Genomic DNA, 17578 nt, shown 5'->3' with positions numbered 1-17578 from the left:
TCTACTGTAGCATACTTACTCGTTTGAGTAACGGCGGTACTCAATCGAGTAGCCTCTACTCGATCGAGTTAGGGTTACTCGATCGAGCACTGGGCAGAATAAACAACGATTATGTTTTTCAGCGAATTCGATCGAGTGACCCAACTACTAGGTCGAGTAATGCCTACTTGGTCGTGCAGGCACTTGCACTTGGTCGAGAAAAATTAAAACAAGTGACTACATGGTTACACATTCGATTACTCGTTTCTGCAAAACAACAACTCTTCGGAGTCTAAGGTATACTTAGAACTCATCACTGATTATTTTCATGCTATTACTATCAATTACCTTTGCTTGCATATAACACGATTATTGCAACCAAACGCTACAAATCTTATTCTACCATATTCCAAACAACACACGGTTCAATCCGACCATGACATACTTTAACTCACATATCTATTTGTAACAACAACAACATTCTACTCATACTTATGCATATCAAATTCTACCATAAACATGTGCATTCTATTTTATTAAACATTACAACCTGTAAATCGACTACCACTTACTCATACTTTACTCTATTACTTGACATATCACAAACAATCCGGTGATCACATGTTATAATTTAAACACTTACGCATATTCACAACAGTATCCTACGTCATTCATATATCACATTCCGCAACCTACATAGCAAGTTCATATCATCTATCACATATATCAAACTCGTAACCCATTACCAGCTTTCACATCACCATATATCCTCATATATACTTCCACACGCCCAGCCATTCATCAACATACATACACACATACTCGACAATACAAACAATTACACATTCCTAAGCTACCACTTGTACACACAAGACATCATCTCAGACTCGGATATACTTATATCCACTTCGTACACTACACACACATACACACACAATTCCCGATTAAATATTCCCATTCGGAGTGGCTGGCTTAAGCATATTGGGGCCAGGATTTTGGAATGAGGGCTCCTTCGCACCCAAAATCAAGCACTTGCCAGGGCTCCCAATACACATACATGATAGGCTATTGCGCACCTAATCAAAGATAAATACCCTAGACACAAATGAATGTAGTACGTAGGGGTCGAATCCATAGAGAGACGGTAGTAGTTAATTAGTTGTTATGGAGTGAATTTTATCTTGAGGTCGGTTATTGTATGATTGATTGGTTGGATAATGGAAGAAAATAATAATGATAAAGAAATAGTATAAGGAGGTCGGGTCACACATGCAAATTATGTAAATGCTCAAATTAAACAAAGGAGTTGATAAATCATTAATTGTTTAGGCTTAAAGACACCCACCTCACGATATTAGTGTCAACCATAGACCGGATCCTAGAGAAACTCTCGTTTATGACTAGGTCGTCCTACTACACATGCTTAGTCTAATATGATTCCGTGCCTCTTGACTTATAGAACGAATTAACAAATTTAATCTAAGATAGTTATCAATTATCAAAGACTAACAATACAATGCAAACATGTGAAAGAAACAATGAAACGATATTATAACATCCTAGTTCAACAATTGCAAGAACTACTTATGCATGGTTTCCCTTATTCCCTAGACAATTGAATTACTTATGCATAATGAAAACTAATCTAATGACATATGAAATGATAAAGATAAACATACTAACTAGTGATGTAAATGGCAAATGAATAACAAAACAATACTGGAAATAAGATTACCTTAACAATTGGGAATGAACATGGAAATGAAGAACGAGATAGAACCAATGGAAATAACTTGAAATGTAAATTGTATATAACTTGAATAAAATTGTTTATAACATAATAGAAATGCTAAAGGGAAATCTAATCTAACCTAAACTAAGAACTAAAATGAGAGTATAAAAGTGGTATAAGAAGTGTGTAAGAAGTGTAAGAGAGATGCCTCAAAAGTGTCGATCAAAGCTTCTATTTATAGAGGAACAAGGAAGTAACGTTCGGGCATAGAGGGGGCTAACCCCGATCGGGGCCACCAACCCCGATCGGGGTCGTGATATTTCCAGCTTTTCCTCTTTAATCCGTGATTAATTAGCACAAGACTCCAATATTAATATTTAATGCCTTGTTTAATCACCTGGTTAAGCTCTTCAATTGGCATCTTAAGCTTCACTAAGCATCCAAAGTTTCCATCTTAGTTGGACTTGACTTCTTGGTCTTGACTTTGCATAAGACTTTATTTTGCATTTTCATTTTAATCCATATCTTTATGCATGCAAATCCATGTAACACTTCAATGTTCCTCCAACTCATGCTCCACACTTAGCCTTGTGTACTAGCTCTTGCAATTTTGTTAGAAATAAGCTCCAAAAAGCTCAAGTTCCTACAAAATGTGACAACCCATGCAAAGACAACTAGAATACAATATTAGCTCACAAACACTAACATTAGTGCAAATGACATGAAAAATAGAGCTAAAATAGGGAGTTAAAATGTATATAAAATGGACCTATCAAACTCCCCCAAGCTAAATCATTGCTTGTCCTCAAGCAAGCACACAATACAATGTATGATAAGGACAAGGGTACGAGCAACAATCATCACATCCAAATGCAATTCCCGTCAAGTAATATTTAAAGCTTAGTGAATCAAATCTTGAAACAACGTGGGAATAGGGAAAATGCAACAACATGGATGAGATTTATATGATGGCGTAGCATGAAAGACTTCATATAAACTTTTCGGCCCTTGCATGATCTTTTGATTTTGGACTCCCACGGTACACTCAAGCTCTTTTATATGTGAAAGGATATTTATATGAGTAGCACTCACCTATCCTCGACTCATGAGAGTGTGCCCGCAATCTAATATGGTAGTCATTTCAAATCACAGGTTAAAAAACCATCAAAATGCAAGCATATAAAAGAAGTCATTGAGTACAAGAAGGCAATATGTAATGGGTAAGAAAGGGGAGTATATGAATTATGGTATGTGGAGCTAAGTCAATCTAGAAACAAGCCAACAACCAAGTGAAAGGATGCTCAATTCCAAAACTAAACCCAATATTTCAATACAAATCATAAGAACATTCTCCAAAAGATGATAATAAAACATGAGAATTTTCTTAATTTCCACTTCTTCTTCTTTTTCAATTCAATTCATGCTTATTCTCTTTTTTTTTTTCCATTTCTCTTTTCATTCTTTTCTTTTCAATTTTTTCCATATCTCTTCTTTCATCACCTTTTTTCATTTTTCTCTTTCTTTTACCAAATCCGGAAAATAGCAAATCCGGCATAACCAAGCTCACAAAGACTAAAAATAAGAGCATATCCCAAATGAGCATCCTAACACCAAAAACATAGCTACTAGCTTGACAAGGTAGACAAGTTTATAATGTAGCTAGATGAATTGTAAACATGTGTAAGGAGAGACTAAAAATGGACAACAAAGTCTATACGAATGGCTTCAAATGCAAGCATATAATGAAAGTAATGCTCATAAAAGATGAAATAAAAACCATATATACTTGTGTGTTATTGATATAACACACACAACAAGGAGACCTACACTCACCTAAGTGAGACCGAAAATGGATGAACCGGTCCAAAGAGGCTCTACCTTACCATCTTGTGGCTTGCCAAAAGTTAAGATCAAGCATATTTGGTTCAAATGTCTTCTTCCACCTACTATGTCAAGACATCCCCATGTATGCAAAACCCGTCAAAAGCACGACTCATTAGCTTTAAAAAGCTTCAATATGGGAAATGCAAAGAGGAAAGACATTATGCATAAGACAAAAGGGTGGACAAAACAACCAACTTTTTTCAATTTTTTCAAATTTTTAGTTTAGTGGATTTCCCATAACTAGACTCACTAAATCCCTCCCCCAAGCTAGAACAACACATTGTCCTCAATGTGTGAAACAAAGAAGGACAGCCAACAAGGGGAGATGGGACGACACGTGCGGAATAAAGAAAGGAAAGAAAGCATACAACCGCGTAGAAGCTCCCCCAAGCTAGCTTGAAAACGGGGTAAAGTCCAATCCAAGTAGCAAAGTACCTGCGAAAGACAAACTACTACATACGAAAGCAAGCTAAATTTCTTATTGTCCTAACTATTACATCAAAACCGAATTGAAATTGAAATAGTAAATTGTCTTAAAAAGCATAAGTAAAACATTGTTTGCCTAAATGAATGTTCATCATCTTTTAAAAATCATGTCAACACCCTTAGAAGTTGATCATATTCCTGCACGTGAGCAATACACAATCATATGTAAGCAATTGATAAGATATAAACATGAAAGATCAAAGGCAAGAAAGGACTAATCTTATCAAATTGCCCATGAGAGATTTCAAATAGAACCACCGTACTCCACTCGTCAGCAAGAGAAGGAGCATCATGCTTAAGACCATAAAAATAATTGTTAAGAGTACAAATATAGTCATGAACGGTCTCAAATTGGTGGTATGAAAACTCTAAGTGGTAAGACTCATCACAAATGGGGGGTTCATCCCACTTAACCTTTAACTGAAAATCACTAAGTCCTTCATCCGCCTCAATTGGGTCAACTAAATCCTTTTTGAAAGGATTTTCAAAGGCGTCTAAGGTCTCGGGTAAAACCTTATCCGTTTTACTAAGGTCGGGCTCAAGCTTATCCATGGCACGTGTGTCAACTATCTCTTCCACGAAATGGTAAATTGGAGCGACAATAGGGGGCTTTTCAATAATGAAAGTCGGTTCATCGTCATCGTCATCCAATAATTCAAAATGGTTAGGGTCAAAAGACTCACATTGGGAGGTTGGGAGAGCATGCGGACAAGAAAGCATCTCACATTGGCTTGCTTCCTTTTGAGAAAATTGTTCCAACCGAGCTTGAAGCACTCTGAGCTCCTCTTGGATACGCCACACATCGAATTGGCGCGCTAACTCTTAACATAGTTCGGTAGCCATGGAATCTAAGAAATTTCAAAGATCCGGCCCAATCATGTTGTAGAGACTCCCGTTACTCAACTTTAGAGCCAATCCACGAGTCTCAGAATCCATGCCACCAAGCACGAAATGACCCAAGTAATCCCCATCAAGGACATGTCCAAGGTAGATGAGACCATCGTAAAAATAGTAGAATCGGTCAAGATAGTCAGGAAAAGGCTCATCTTGGAGTTGTGGGGTGAATTCGTAATTCATTATGAAAGGCCAAGCTTTCTTACCTACAAAATAGGCACTAAAACTACAAAAAAAAAACTGTGAGAAGATCTCAAGGAACAAGTGTTCCCCGAGACAAAATAAAACAAGATAAAATTCAACAACTAATTAGCAAACAAAACCGTGCTCCCCGGCAACGGCGCTAAAATTTGATAGGCTATCGCGCACCTAATCAAAGATAAATATTGACACGTCTGTCGGGGACCTGTCAAAAATACCAACTGGCTCTAACTAATATAGCTAGGGAAGTCGGGTCGAATCCACAGAGAGGTAGGAGATTGTCAGCTAAATCTAAGTTCGTCAAGGTAACCAAATTGGGGGGTTTTTAAATGTGATGTTCTAAACTAATAAGAATAAGGAAGAGAAATTAAGAGAGAGGAACTAAGCAGATAAAGAGAAACAGCTAAGACAGACGGTTTACCATAATCATTCAGTCAAGTAGTCTAGGTCTCAGGTGAATGCAAATACGGTCTAAGGAGCAGTGAATATCTCCTTTCGGTCTCAATTCGCCCTAAAGCGTAAATAGCTTAGCTTTCGCCCTCACTACAATACCCTATTGCTCGCTACTAGTCTCGCCTTTTCCAACCTTTCGGTCCAGGTCAAGGATCACTAAGATATAAATGTCTAATTCCGTCGACTCAAATAGACAGATACAGATAAATGCAGCATTTAAACAACAAAGACTATACCAGCATTAACCCAATAAATCGATTACTCTCCCTTCATAAATATGGATCCCCTATAGTCTTAGCAGAAGGAAATTAGCTACTCATTATCATCGAATTAACAATAACAACAAATAAATAATTGAAACTAAACATAATGATAAACCTAATAAGGATTTGAATAAAAACAGTTATGATAACAAATAGAGGAAGAAGGAATTAAAACAATGATTAAGAATTAAGAGATTAAAGTAGAATAATAGTACCAATACAATCTGAATCCGAGTAGCAAAAGTATAGGAAGAAAGAAAAGATCCAATCAACAGTAGCAGAGTATAGAGTAAAAGTGAACAGATCGAAGAGAAGAGCCGAAGAGCCCCGTTACGTTGTTCACTCCTCAGTCTTATATGAAAAACACACTCTAACCTAATCTATGGACTAATTACAAAAGCCCATCAGACAATTAGGCGGAAAATAACTAAAGCAGGACAAACTACTCGATCGAGTGGAAATAAACCACTCGATCGAGCAAACTAGCACCAACCCTCTCGATCGAGTGGAAATAAACCACTCGATCGAGCACTTCTTGCTTGTCTCCTCTTGTGTATACTCGAAAGTGGTCGATCGAGCATCCTTAGGCATATAAAGCATTCGATCGAGCATAAAATCTACTCGATCGAGCTGTTTAAGCACGTTAGACCTTGAAACACTTCCCGAATCCAGCTCACGCGTCTTCCAAGTGTTAGATTTCCAAACTCCGGCTCCTTATTCTCCATAAATGCATGCAAATGGGACAGATTAAGGCTCGGTTTAGCTCCTCTTTGGTCAATTCCTGCAAATTACATAAAACGAACCAAAGTTGAATATTCGGGGGTATTTGTAGCTAGATGCTACATAAAAAGTACAGAAATGCGTGTAAACATGAGGTAAAAACCTTATATAAAAGACACGCATCAAATATCCTAGACACAAATGAATGTAGTACGTAGGGGTCGAATCCACAGAGAAACGGTAGTTGATAATTAGTTGTTATGGAGTGAATTTTATCTTAAGGTCGGTTATCATATGATTTGTTGGATGGATAATGGAAGAAAACAATAATGATAAAGAAATAGTCTAGAGAGGTCGGGTCACACATGCAAATTATGTAAATGCTCAAATTAAACAAAGGAGTTGATAAATCGTTAATTGTTTAGGCTTAAAGACACCCACCTCGCGATATTAGTGTCAACCAAAGAACGGATCCTAGAGAAACTCTCGTTTATGACTAAGTCGTCCAACTACACATGCTTAGTCTAATCCGATTCCATGCCTCTCGACTTATAGAACGAATTAGCAAATTTAATCTGAGATAGTGATCAATTATCAAATACATACAATACAATGCAAACATATGAAAGAAACAATGAAACGATATTATAACATCCTAGTTCAACAATTGCAAGAACTACTTATGCATGGTTTCCCTTATTCCCTAGACAATTGAACTACTTATGCATAATGAAAACTAATCTAATGACATATGAAATGATAAAGATAAACATACTAACTAGTGATGTAAATGACAAATGAATAACAAAACAATACTGGAAATAAGATTACCTTAACAATTGGAAATGAACTTGGAAATGAAGAACAAGATAGAACAAATGGAAATAACTTGAAATGTAAATTGTATAAAACTTGAATTAAATTGTTTATAACATAATGGAAATGCTAAAGGGAAATCTAATCTAACATAAGCTAAGAACTAAAATGAGAGTATAACAGTGGTGTAAGAAGTGTGTAAGAAGTGTAAGAGAGATGCCTCAAAAGTGTCGACCAAAGCTTCTATTTACAGGGGAACAAGGAAGTAACGTTCGGTCATAGAGGGGGCTAACCCCGATCGAGGCCACCAACCCCGATCGGGGTCGTGATGTTTCCAGCTTTTCCTCTTTAATCTGTGATTAATTAGCACAAGAATCCAATGTTGATGTTTTATGCCTTGTTTAGTCACCCGGTTAAGCTCTTCAATTGGCATCCTAAGCTTCACTAAGTATCCAAAGTTTCCATCTTAGTTGGACTTGGCTTCTTGGTCTTGACTTTGCATAAGACTTTATTTTGCATTTTCATTTTAATCCATATCTTTATGCATGCAAATCCATGTAACACTTCAATGTTCCTCCAACTCATGCTCCACACTTAGCCTTGTGTACTAGCTCTTGCGATTTTGTTAGAAATAAGATCCTAAAAGCTCAAGTTCTTATAAAATATGACAAACCATGCAAAGACAACTAGAATACGATATTAGCTCACAAACACTAAAATGAGTGCAAATGACATGAAAAATAGAGCTAAAATAGACGGGTTAAAAAATATATAAAATGGACCTATTAATACACCAGGTTCATTTTATTAGACTCACTACGTTCACTAGGTTCATTGGTTACAGGTTCCAAAATCGTCGCTCTGATACCACTTTGTAATACCTCCGTCTACTAAGGAGCCTTAACAGGACCTTCCGCAACAGATAAGTGCGTTACCATCTCAGTTGCCCGAGGTATAGTAAATATCAAACGTCAATAAAAGAACAATTAGGTTTATTATAAGTTATCTCAATAAAAGAAAGGTATAACTAATAACAAACTGTAACTACGGTGGTACTATCCATGCCATGACTCAGTGATAGACTCATCCCTACAAAGCACCCAGCTAAGTTCCACATGTCAACACCTGCTAAGATTTACTGCTCACCTTAATGGATCACGGCAGACACACACAAAAAGAAACACAAACAAAACCACACAAGGTCAGTAACTGAAGAACAACACAAAACACTAAGTACCGCATACACACACCTTACACCACTTCCAATCATCCATTACTCCTATGACTACCCTAAGGTAAAGTCCTGCCAGAATATCCATCGCAACAGATACTCTATACCGCCAGTGGGGGACCGCGGCCGTTCCCACCTAAGCCCCGCTCATCTTTACCGAGCGAAAATGTAACATTCCGTTTGATGTTATGAGTATCTTGATATTGGATTTGATAGTGGATGATATTATGGAGCTAGCAGCGTTAGAGGATGGTAGTTGGTTATGTATGGAGTTGGTGTCGTGAGAGATATATATGTGGTAGATACGATATCGTGAGTCATGTTGTGGAAGTAGGAATAGTTGGTGGAGTTGGGGTTACGAGTTCAGGTTTGGTCGGTTGGGGTTTTGTTTTGAGTTCTTAGTTGGTTGTTGTGTCTTGATCGAGTTAGTATGTTTGTTTTTGGGTATGGGTTGAACTTCGGGGACAAAGTTCTTTTTAAGGAGGGAAGACTGTAATACCACGGTTTTATGAGTCTCTGGGTACTCTATAGAGTGGGCCTTACTCTGTCGAGTAAGCGTGTTTTGCATTTTAGAATAGTTTCTGACCTGTTGGGTACTCGATCGAGTAGCCTTGGTACTCGATCGAGTAAGCGGCACTCGATCGAGTACGTTAGTTACTCGATCGAGTAAGTGTGTTTTACGGGGTTGTTTTGACGGGTTTTGCAAATAACGCGAGTTTGATATAAAAGGTTTCCGTCAGTTTATTTCATCATTTTTAACCTTTCTAAACCTTTCAAAAGAAAAAGGAGTTACGTAGTTCTCTCTCGTCGCGTTGTTGGCAAACCCCCAAGGTTAGGAGTGTCGGATCATCTTGTTCTTTGCATCATAGTGTTCCTTGCGTCAAGGGTAAGATCTACATACCAATTTTATAGTATTTAGTTAACTTTGTTTAAACCCTAATTTTGGGAATTGGGGATTTGTGTTAGTTTTGTGATTGTTAGTAATTATGTGATTATATGTTAGGAGGGGGATTCGTAGAAGAGGAATTTTGATACAGCTGTTGAGACCGTCTGATTGTGTTGCTGTTCCAGGTAGGGTTTTCCCTACTCAATATTAGTCCCATGATGCATTGTTGGTGTTTTGTGATTGTTGAATATTATCGTATTGGTATTGTGACGGTTGTTGATTTATTGCTGTTTGATGGTTGTGATTGTTTGTATCTGGTTCTCGAGATGCGTTCTCGGCTGAGTGGAGTCACTTGCGGGAGTGGCTTCACGCCCTAGTTTCGCCCTCCGTGGAACCCGCCACGGGAGGGGATGTGCACATTAATGGGACAGGGTTATCGCTCGGTATGATGAGCGGGGCTTAGGTGGGAACGGCTGCGGTCCCCCACTGGCAGGGCTGGTCCAGTGGACAGTCGGTGACGGAGAATGATTGGAGTCGGTGTGATTGTGTGTGTGACCGTGTGAGCTGCTTGTTTAATGTGTTGTTGGTTTATATAAATTGTGTGATTTAATCGACCCGTTTAATGTTTTAAAATCGTGGTGATCCATTCGGGGTGGTGAGCGGTTATTGAGCGGGTATGATATGACGCGTATGGGATAGCCGGGATGAGTCATCACATGGCGTTAGAAGTCTTCCGTTGTGTCGGACGATGTTTTATAGCTTTGATAGTTTTAGCGATGAGGCGTCGAGAATCTTGTATTTCTTTTATCAGTTTTGTAGTTGGTTTGTAATCACTTTAAACATTATTTACTTTAAGTATGTTTCGTTATTGTCTTATGATTATCATTGCCTCGGGAAACCGAGATGGTAGCATCCTTATACCTGAGTGGTCCTGGTAAGGCACTTGGAGTATGGGGGTGTTACAGAAAACCCATGTTCCTTAATGTGCACATCCCCTCTTGTGGCGGGTTCCACAAGGGGCAAATCAAGGGCATGAAGCCACTCCCGCAAGTGACTCCACTCAGCCGAAGGCGCACCTCGTAAACCACAGACAATCAGAACAACCAATTCCACTATCAACAATACCAAATCCAACTAGACAACACAACTGACATACTAAACAATCAACAGTACTGAGTAGGAAAACCTACCTTTAGCAATCAGCAACAACACCGTCTATGACCGTATGATGACAAGAAACCACCATTACCACCTATTACAAATAGTATGACAAACCCTATTACTACCAATCACAACCACAACCAAAACTAAGGAAGACGAAGATGATGATGACTTACCTATCCTCAGCGTTTCGGCATCAAGTCCGCTACCCGACTCATGCTTCCCATCCCCATGGTGTCTCAAAGATCAAAGGGTTCTAAGGAATGAAGGTCGATAAAGGAGAGAGATGTATCGACGATTAGGTTTAGGAGAAATGGAATGAAAACTGATTTTGGGTTCACGACTTCACGATTTATAGTTTACCGCTGGACTCCACTTACTCGATCGAGTATGGGACTTACTCGATCGAGTAGCCTCTACTTGATCGAGTCACAGAGCTGCTCGATCGAGTAGCCCACACTAGATCAAGCCTCCTAATCCCAAAGGTTACTATGACGTAAAATTGAACTAATAAGGCTTCCAAAGGTCTAGACATGTGTCTAAGGTCAGTCAACGACTGTCACGGATCCTAACAGGGCGGTTATTATAGTAGAATTGTTGATTGTGTGATAGTATCATTGTATTTGTGTGCGGAGTACGTCCCTGGCTGAGTGGATTCATCATCGGGAATGGCTTCACGCCCTTGATTCACTCCTTGTGATTCCCGTCGCAAGGGAGATGTGCACATTAATGGACATGGGTTATTCGCTCTATGGTTTTGAGCAGGGCTTAGGTGGTAAGGTTGCGGTCCCCACTGGCGGTGTGGATTACCGGTTGCGATTGGTAATCTGGTAGGACTATACTTTGTATTAGTTAGATGATTGGTGGAGTATTGGTGTTGGAGATTGTACTTGTGTTGTTCTATGGTTGTTGAATGTTATTCTTCAGTTACTGACCTTGTGTGTGGTGTCTGTTTTCTCTCTTGTTATGTGTCTGCCATGATCCATTATAGTTACCAGTCAGTCTTAGCAGGTGTTGATATGTGGAGCTTATCTGGGTGTGTTGGAGGGACGAGTCTTTCACCGAGTCTTGGCATGGAGCAGTCTCACCATAGTTGATAGTTGTTTGTTATCAGTTGTATCTTTCTTTTGTTGGGTTAAAACTTGTAATAAACTTTAAACAGTTCTTTTATTGACGTTATGATATACTATTCCTCGGACAACCGAGATAGTAATGCCCGTATCAGCTAGGGACGGTCTTGTTAAAGCTCCATGGTAAACGGGGGTGTTACAACAAAGCCCCAGACTATTGGTCAGAGGACATCACCCAGTTGAGAAGTATGTGGGCCAGTTATGTTGTTTCATTAGCGGAGTCTCAATAGTTTGCTCATGCTTTATGTACGTATATATATAGAGCCCCTTTGTGTATTGGTTCTTTTGTTTTTTTAAGGAAGTTGTGTATTGGCTTTTGATCATCTTGTTTGTAATGTTTTTAAACCAGGCTTAATTGATCATGGGGTGTAATATTTTGATGCAGGATTGAATTTTTGCAGTGCACATCTGCTGGAATGCTATTTTTCAGCAGCTGCAGAAAAAATAGCATTTCAGCAGCTGCTAGAACAAGCTAAAACAATTTTCTTTTTAAAAAAATAATTAAAAACGATAACGGTTAAAAACAGCCCGTTGTAAACAATTATTTGACAACGGTTTTATTTAGATAAATAACCGTTGACATATTTTCTCTCCCATTCAAACCGCCAAAAATATAAGATAACGAACGACAACCGTTGTCGAATTCAAAACTTTTACAACGGTTTATTTAAATAGAACCGTTGTCAAAGTTTCTTCAATAAAAATAGATAACGGCTACATACCGTTGTCAATTGATAAATATAACAACTGTTTTGTATGCAATAAAGCCGTTGTTAAATTTTGACATTCAATTAAATAAGATAACGAAATGAACCGTTATCTTATATAATATTTAACAAGGGTTTTGGTACCACTAAAATGTTATCAATAGTAAACTACAACAAGGGATTTGAAATCGTTATTAAGATTTAATAACGGTTTCTCAAAAGTATACCCGTTGCCATAAACATATTTAACAACAGTTTTATAACCGTTCTTGAGTTGTGATAACGGTATTATAGAGCCGTTATTGATGTTATATAACGGTCGCGTGTTTGTACAACTGTGGTATATATTTAACAACCGCTGTTGCAATAACGGTTCCGTATTTCTATTTCAAAATGGTAATTGCATTATCTGACCGTTATTGAAGGACTTATTTGGCGTAGTGAGTTGTTGCATGAACTAAGGAGTGAAAGGGCCTAAAATCATTAGCAAAATGGTTAAAATGTGGTCTTATCACTTGGCCCCTCCTTTTATCTTTTTTTTTTCCCTAAAATAATTGTCCAAGCCCCCTAAAAAAACCGCCAGAGTGGGACGGGCCTAATGGATGGAACGACCCGTGAACAACTACAATTTTGTCCACAAACTACATCGAAACTTGTTATGTCTTACCAGCAGATCCATGTTGAATTCCAGTGGCGTCGTTAGGGGGTGCAGTGGGTGCATCTACATCTCCTCTAATATGGAATATTAGCATTACAGTGTGTAAAAAGAACAGCTTCGTTCATGTAGTCCATTGGCTGTGTGAACTTTTTTTTATTTGATAAGGTAAGAAAACTAGATTGATCCTTTAGGGTAGGACCAACCTATCTCATCCTTTCGAATGAGTGAGGTTAGTTGAAGCCACGGCTATCAAACCACCTCGAAAGAGTTGGACATGAATGTCCAATAGAAGCCATGAAGTCAACAACCTTGTTGGCTTCACGAAAGCAATGTTTAATTATCACTTCATCGAAGAAATGAAAGTCTAATTTCACATCCTTGATAATACTAGAGATTTCCCAAGGAATTTGCCAAGTACTACGAAGTAAGTTAGTAACACATAAATTATCACCCTCCACAATTAACTTTGAGATTCCTAAGTGTTTAGCAGCTAAAATACCTTCTTTTAAAGCGAGAGCTTCCGTAACAAGAACCCTATTAGATCCGCACTTTTTTGCTCCTAACAAAACGACTTTACCATTATGATCTCTTATATACAATATTCTAAAGCATCTTTATTGTCATCTATTCTCGAACCGTCAAAATTTAGCTTTAGGAAACTGTTTCTAGGTTTCTGCCACCAGATTTATGTGCTTAATTCCCATTCTTATGATCTAGAGTTCTTTGTTTTGTTCATTCTTTTTCACACTTAATGTTAGTCCCTTAGTGCGTTATTTTTGCAAGACTTGTGGTTTTGTTTGTATTTTTAAATTTTGATTTCAAACCTCCTTTTTATCTATCATAAATATATATTGATAAAAAACTCATCTGGTTAAAATATATAATTGCATTTAAAATAAATTGAAGTAATATACTTTTTGGCAACAAATTTTTTTAGATTGGTTTATACAATTTTTTATGAGTATACAAATATTCTATTATTAATTTTTTTCCTGTGTCAAATGAGCCGCTAGGATAGTAGAATATCGGGGTGGGAAATTCTTTTTTTTTTACTTATAATATTGTCCACTCTACCTCCATTTTAATTAATTCTTAACCACTAGACTAAGTTTGATAATTTTATATTATTAATAGTGCATTACATTCTGACAAAACAAAATAGTACTTTACAATTCAGCCTTAGTTTTTTCTCCATGTTTGAATTTTAACTCCCTTACAGGAATCTTAATAAGATATGCAATTATCTTGATATTTTATGATTGATTGAGTTTTCGGTCGCACCCCCTCTGTCCAATTTTTGAATACGCGCCACTGTTGAATTCGGAGTTAAAGTAAGTCTAAACTCGAGCCTAAATTATAATGTAAGACATTTTGATACTATGAAACTACAAAAATGTTACCACTTACAAAAAGTTACATTTGGCTCTAAATGAGTTACATATGCCCGTCTAAAACCTTCAGACGAAAATGGTCGTCTGAAAGGAGACCTTCTATATAAAGCAAATTAAAGTCAAGTAGTCAACCCAATTATTAATACATTAATTTCTTTTTTTCGTAAAATAAACCGTCTTAAAGTAGGAAACGTAAACCGTCTTACATTATAATTACAATTCATGGATTATACAACCAGTTTTATGATGTAGAATCTGAGCTTTATGATAAAGTATTCGAGATTTATGTTAAATAATACGAGTTTTATTAAAAAGTATTGAACTCATTCAATTACACATTAAAAACATGAATTTTGAATTAGCTCGAAAAAAGTATATATAACCTCGGATTCTTATACCTATAATTCTATTTATGTTATAATTATTACTTGAAACTCTGAGTTACGAATCCTTAATTTGATGAGCGTGCTTTTGAAACGCTTAAAAAAGAACATTCCTGGCGCACACGGAAGGGTGACATAATTCATTCCCATGCTTGCAAATAATTCATTCCCATGCATGCTTGCAAATAACCCCACCACACCATCACTTAAATACGCATGCAACTAAGTCCCAAATTTTATTTGTTGGAATTTTGCTATTGCATTTTAACAAATTTGGAAGTTTGATTGATTAACCTTTATTATTCCGTCCGATCCTCATTAACTACCCCATATTTCATTTTCGACTTCATTATTGGTGAAATTCGCCATCTTGTTCATAAATTTAATCTTTGTACGAAAAATAAATAGAGCATTGTAAAAAAAAAAAACCGAATATAAGACTATGTCATGCACACATAAACCACTACAGAGTACTATACGGTAATTATATTATCAAAATAAGGTAATATTTACCGAGTTTTGAAAGAATATCTTAAATAAGTTCACCTTTAATAAAAAAGTTCGTTAACAATACAAATAATGAACTCCCACATGGTACTAAAAATTAAAAGGTAAAGTAGTTTATCAAATTGAGAAAAGAACTCAAAATACATTGTTGTTGTGTTAGTAGTGCTTTCAATTACGGATCAATGACCCGACCATAAACAAGACTTTTTTTTAGGAAACCATAAACAAGACTTCTATTTTCACTAAAGCTAATTAACATTAACATTTGACTAATGGGATGCATGGTACCATTATGGAACCATTCACAAATGGTATGATCTCAAACACCATCGATCAATAATAACTACTTAAAATTACCTCTTATTATGTGGCTAATAATAGCATAATGGGAAAAACTACGAAGAGCTAATAAGCTTGATTTACGGGCGATACAAACGCATTGCAACCCAAGAAACCACCACAAGACGACGTTACTTCCGCAATACCATCATCCTTTACTTCAGCCTCCACAATCGCGGCCTCTTTCCAACACGAAAGCGACAAAATAGGCTGAGACAAGTGTACATCACGTGTTGATTGGTCCGCGACATATGTCTTGTACACAACAAAGCCACCACCTGACAACTTCTGTTTTACACCACTTAAGCAAGTAAACCCGTCAACATCAAAACCGTCTTGTACACTCACCCACTCACCTGAATCCCCATTGTCGAAACAGGTGACGGCAATTGTAAACTCCTTGGGTTCAAAACACCTTAGAACTCTCTGAACCAACGGTCCAAACCGGACCGAGTTTGGATTAAAACCCATAACCTCGTAGCTAGCATAACTAAACCCATCCTCCGGAGTCACGTGCACAGTTGAGTGGGCCCCATCATCTACCCCATTCATAGAATACCCACAAGGGTCAAAGTCAACGTCACATATCACGTGACTTGGGATGATGTAATCAATCCGGGACATTTTAGTCATTTCCTTAGCCGTATGACCTTCCTTTTTATAAAACACAGCTGCTTTTTCCCTTTTAAGCCCCGTCATACACATCTCCAACGTAATCGTAGCCGTTCCATCATCCACCTCAGCGTCTTTGGACGCTGAGTAAACATGCCAGGATCGATCCTGAGCAGTAGGATCGCCCAACACGTAAGCGCTGGGACCATATATGAAATGACCAAAATACCCATTCAAGTAACTAACTTCTTCAGAAAAGCTCCTGTGTGGGGCAAGCTGGGCCCCAGGGAAGTTCAATGTTCCCCTAGAGTAAACAACTCGTGACACAGTGAGTCCCACTGAGTCAGCGAGCCGTAAAATCGGGTCAATAGACAGTAGCAACTTTGTGGTCCCACATGTCTTGAGTATGATCCTTAGTGGGTAGACGAATAAACTCGACTCGGATAAGACGTACGAGTCGAATTCAGAATTGGAGAGGTGTGCTACGATAGTGCACGCCGCGGGTTTGAGAATTTCATCAAGCTGATCCCTAGTTAAGGCCCGTAGTCCCAACCCTGATGGGTCGGTGAAGACGGGTGGGTTAGAGAATGTGATCTCTAATCGTTTCTCGAATCCCTCAAACCCTATTGCTGATACGGGTTGGCTAGGGGTACTCTTTTCGTTTTTGTTTTCGTAAACACCCATTATATATTACGCAGTTTGATCCAATTCAGTTCAATTTGAACTCGGAGTTTTTTTGGGAAATGAGAGGTGAAGTAAAGAAGCAATGTGGTGATGGAATGGAGTGTATAAGAAATGTGTATTTATAGTGTTGGTGGTAAGCTGAGAAGTGTAGTGCAATAGTGTGGAAAAAGTGAAGTGGATATTGTTGTGGCATAGGGCAAATCACCAAGGATTTAGGAGAGGGCCTGAGACAACATAATTGTGGTCCTTTTGAGGGTATAGTAGACAACTAGACACCATACTTTACTTACTAATAAGCCCCACAAAACTCTTGTTTCAGTTCCGTTCGATTTAGTTTAGTTTAGTTTAGTTCAGTTTTATTCAGTTCAGCTCCTTTTAACCAAAAAGAACGGAGCTTTACTTCAGTTTAGTTCAGTTCTATTAGGGTCAATTCAGTTCAGTTTGGCTCGTTTCAGCCGAAA

The 17578-nt window shown here is 37.8% G+C and overlaps 1 protein-coding gene across 1 annotated transcript; it reads right to left on the bottom strand.

The window, feature by feature from the left end:
* Window positions 1-15601: 15601 nt before the first annotated feature.
* LOC141592540 (S-adenosylmethionine decarboxylase proenzyme-like) lies at window positions 15602-17329 on the bottom strand. Its single transcript, XM_074413263.1, has one exon. It carries the CDS (start codon window positions 17115-17117, stop codon window positions 15888-15890), a length of 1230 nt encoding a protein of 409 aa, XP_074269364.1. The 5' UTR covers window positions 17118-17329; the 3' UTR covers window positions 15602-15887.
* Between the last annotated feature and the right edge of the window lie 249 nt (window positions 17330-17578).

The sequence above is a fragment of the Silene latifolia genome, chromosome 7 (assembly GCF_048544455.1).
Source record: "Silene latifolia isolate original U9 population chromosome 7, ASM4854445v1, whole genome shotgun sequence".
Taxonomy (NCBI): Eukaryota; Viridiplantae; Streptophyta; class Magnoliopsida; order Caryophyllales; family Caryophyllaceae; genus Silene; species Silene latifolia.
Note: the sequence above shows the minus strand (reverse complement) of the source record. Positions and strands in the feature narration are given on the sequence as shown.

Bases quoted from the DNA above. Each gene is read 5' to 3' on its own strand.
- LOC141592540 (XM_074413263.1), bottom strand. From the start codon at position 17,117: ATGGGTGTTTACGAAAACAAAAACGAAAAGAGTACCCCTAGCCAACCC.